The sequence below is a fragment of the Rhinichthys klamathensis genome, unplaced genomic scaffold, assembly GCF_029890125.1.
Source record: "Rhinichthys klamathensis goyatoka isolate OS25496 unplaced genomic scaffold, OSU_Roscu_1.1 h1tg000030l_1, whole genome shotgun sequence".
NCBI classification, from domain to species: domain Eukaryota; kingdom Metazoa; phylum Chordata; class Actinopteri; order Cypriniformes; family Leuciscidae; genus Rhinichthys; species Rhinichthys klamathensis.
This window is the reverse complement of record NW_026606580.1, coordinates 1,759,025-1,762,740: the sequence shown is the minus strand read 5'-3', so window position 1 is coordinate 1,762,740 and position 3,716 is coordinate 1,759,025. Positions and strand designations below refer to the sequence as shown.

Here is a 3,716-nt window from a genome sequence, read left to right as displayed (position 1 = left end):
GTTGACTAAACGATAACGTCAATCAAAAAAACTCAAATATACATGAAATGAATAACTGAACATTATGTACATATATGAAAAGTGGAAGACTTAAATTATCTCCCCAAAACATAACTGTGATCCAAAGTGCACGATAAACAGTTAATACTTGCTGAGATACCAGGATGTTAATCATTGGCATTTGGCAATTATTTGATGTTTTCTGTGGTGAGCCTATAGTGTTAAATATGTTGTCAGTTTTATGGCAAATTTGCTAACTGTTGTTTTAAAACATTTTTTTTTTCTTGCTAGTTTGTGAAAGACTCATAATAGAGACCTAAATGTGAAGTGTGTAATTTTTGCAGCACTAAACAGAATTTTAAAAATGACTAATGGTAGATGCAGATGTTTGAAACTTGTCAAAAAACACCAGTCAAACAAATGCATAGCCCCGCCCCCAAACTCCCATGATTGGCTGAGCCGATGTTATGGAACCATTTAAATATTTCGAATTACCATAAACTGAATACTGCAGAGTTTAATTATTATTATTTATGAATTCCATTTTGGTGCAGCTAGTGGCATGGAAATTACACACTTCTCTTTTAAGGAAAATCAAGTGAAAGCTTTGAAATATAATGTGAATTAATTGAATTGGAATGAGTCAGATCTGTTTCATCCGCATCAACAATCTCTGTAAGATAATATTGCATGGAGGATCAAGTTTGCTCATTTTGAGATTAAAGAATTTGAATAAAGTACATGTTTATGCTTAACCGACGCAAAGGGTATGGCACGAACTCACAGAGTGGCTATACAAGTTACAGTCTTATCACGGGGTGATAGGTCTTATCTCTCTTCAAAACCTAAATACAGAAATACAAAGAACAACAAGAGTCATTCAGAGATGAAAACCCCTAGCCACTTCTGCTGATGAGCATGGTTTGAAGATCGAGGCACTACACTAGACCCTGAATAAGAGAGCGACCCCTTCATCTCTGAGCCTATACAATGATAATCAAATAGCACACTTCTCAGCCCTCTTGACATCAATCCTCATTCACACACACAAAATTGACGTCGTCATTGGTTCCACTCACACTGATTCTACTGCCTCCTAACAGTGTCACCACTGCTCTCGGGTTCTGTATCCCATCAATCTAAAGTCTCCAAGATTGAGAATTTCATGTGACCCGACAGGAAATCCTCTTAAACACACATGGACCACATGACAAAGTCCAGATCCACTACATAAACAACTCTCAACAGGAAAAAAAAAGGTAACATATGCCAGAGATATAGCGTTGTGTTGAACCTCCAAACACGTTTATGTCATTCGAATCATCACTTCAACATTTACATCAATACAGACTTGTGTACAAGGCAAAATTTTGGATATAACTTAAAGATGGAATCAAAAACTGTAAAACATAGGAAACTTAAGACTGTTGGCAATAATTTGGAAGTCCAAAGGCATAAGCGAGCTGCATCCGAGCACTGTGTCGATCATGGGAGATTCTGAGGTTTGGTTCCACACAAACCTCCTGTATCAGCGTTCCCAGTGGTCAACACTGGAATTCATTAATGATACTCACGAGACCGTAATTACCATTTGAAACCGAATTTCCTCGCCTTGGCATATGCAAACACACAAGCACATTCCTCTCACAGCTGTGGCGGCTCTGGTGAAAGTCACTAGTAACAGAAGGTTTGTATACCCGAACTAGGAATTGTAGTGAAAAAGTATTTAGCAAGGGCTAAAACATACGTTTTCCCTTTCATCTCCATTATCAAATCAGTCCTCCATGGCAATGTACAAGCTTTGCATTCACCAATCGACCACAACCCACCTCCTCCTCTTCTTTTAGTCTTTGCAAAGACTGTTATGGCAACTTACAGCTCATTTTACAGCTTAATCTCGTCGTCATCGTCATCATCCATGTAGGAGAAGTCTCTGTCGTCTTGCACTCGAGGTGAGCTGTACTTGATGTCGTCCATATTTGCCTCATAAATCTGATTGTGGGGTTTTTCATCCAGCACGGTGGACCCTGAACTTGAGAGGGAACAGCTGTCCAAGTGTTGATGGTTCCTGGTTTGGAGCTCTGGAGTGTAAGGGTTGGTGCCTGGCCTTTGGCGTGGAGGGCGGATCGGAGGAAGGGGGTCCTCTTCCTCGACTTCATTGGGAGGACTCTGGGGCGGCGAGCTGCTCTTCCCCTCTTCGAATCCCAGATCGTCATCATCTAAGCCCTTCTTCTCCATCACACTCAGGATGTCGCCCAGCATGGAGGGACCCAGATCAATGTGGAAGGACATGATGGACTCTGCATGTTTCATGCCTCCGGTGTAAGGAACTGACGGACGCAAGTCGGTCAGCTCACCAAAATTCCTCTCGTCCAGCTCCAAGTCCGATACAGCGGGCGCTCCAGCTCCGTTAAGCGGCTTTCCATCAACTTCCGGAACGTTCTTTAAAGGGCTTGAGGACACGCTCTTGGGAAGGTGGATTTCTGTCCCCCGTCCTGCGTAGTCATCATTCAAATATGGCAGCGAGATTGCATTTTTTACATAACTTGGCGAGCCACCAGGGGGCGCTAGTTTGGATTTGTCCGGCTTGTCGCGATTGACCGATTGGGAGCGCTTGCTGCTTCGGAACGTACGGGAAAGGAGGCTCTGTTTAGGTGAGCTCTGCTGTACCTCCGGCTCCCTAGGTGGCTCCCCTGAGCGGCTGCTAAGAAAGGAGGTGTCCCCGAAAGCGTCGCCTCCTCGCCCCACATGCATAGTGTGACGGAAGTCTCCCAGAGGTGCACTGATCATTTCTGCAGTCAAGTCAGCACGAGAGCGCCGCTTTGACTGGGAGGACGAGGACACGAGCTGCTTCAAAATAGGCATGATGACTCCTCAAATACTGTCCACAGACAATTAAAAGCACCAAAGTCTTTTCTCGCCAAGAGATGGGTCACTGTTTCTTCTGAAGGTGTAGATCCAGGACAGTGGTCAGGATGAAAACTCTTCTGAAAATCTAGGACACAGCCATTTTTATCCTTAAAGTACAGTGTCCTTCCTTCAACATCTGACCTATAACAGAAGAGAAAAGAAACAATAAATGTCATTTTAATTTTACAAAGCTAACATTTTATTACCTAATCTGAGACTTTCCCTCAGATCTAAAAGATTCCCTTTTATTTTAGAATTTAAGTTTAACTGTCAGCTGATGGAATATATTACAATGAGAAATTTTGGGCCATGCTGATGGCATCACATGCTAAATGTATGTCTTAATTTGTTTTAAATTGATAAATTATAGGGGAAACTTGCTTTGAAAAAGAAAAAGGGGTGATAAAAAACTAAGCAGTTCACCTCTAAAGCCACTTGAAGTATTACATAACACATTAACGGAGAGGTGGAAGAGGTTGGAAAATGAATTCCCATTTCATCCCATAAGCCATGAGCCTTTTTATTGTTCTTGGAGGAAGTGTGGTCATGAAAGGGTAACACGTTGCACGAGTGTTGATTTACAGAGCTCTTGTTACTGAAGGATTTACTTTTGCATGGTGGTCACCAAGTCACCACACAAACCAAAGCTTTGTACACTTCCAACTCTGCTTGCTATGAACTTTTGAACCATCTGTTTACTCAGAGGAATCTGGAATTAAACCACACAAATGGCATGCCAAATTCTAGGGCCTAAGATCAGCTTTCGGAAAAAAAAAAATTATTGACTTCTATGAACGTGTGTCAGT

General features: G+C 42.1%; 1 protein-coding gene across 1 annotated transcript; it reads right to left on the bottom strand.

Moving 5' to 3' along the window:
• Positions 1-516: 516 nt before the first annotated feature.
• On the bottom strand, positions 517-3,045 carry cdc42ep4b (CDC42 effector protein (Rho GTPase binding) 4b). The gene has a single exon (XM_056245444.1). It carries the CDS (start codon positions 2,863-2,865, stop codon positions 1,885-1,887), a length of 981 nt encoding a protein of 326 aa, XP_056101419.1. The 5' UTR covers positions 2,866-3,045; the 3' UTR covers positions 517-1,884.
• Positions 3,046-3,716: the final 671 nt, after the last annotated feature.

What these genes read in the sequence shown, in the direction of transcription:
- cdc42ep4b (XM_056245444.1), bottom strand. Translation starts at nt 2,865, where the DNA reads ATGCCTATTTTGAAGCAGCTCGTGTCCTCGTCCTCCCAGTCAAAGCGG.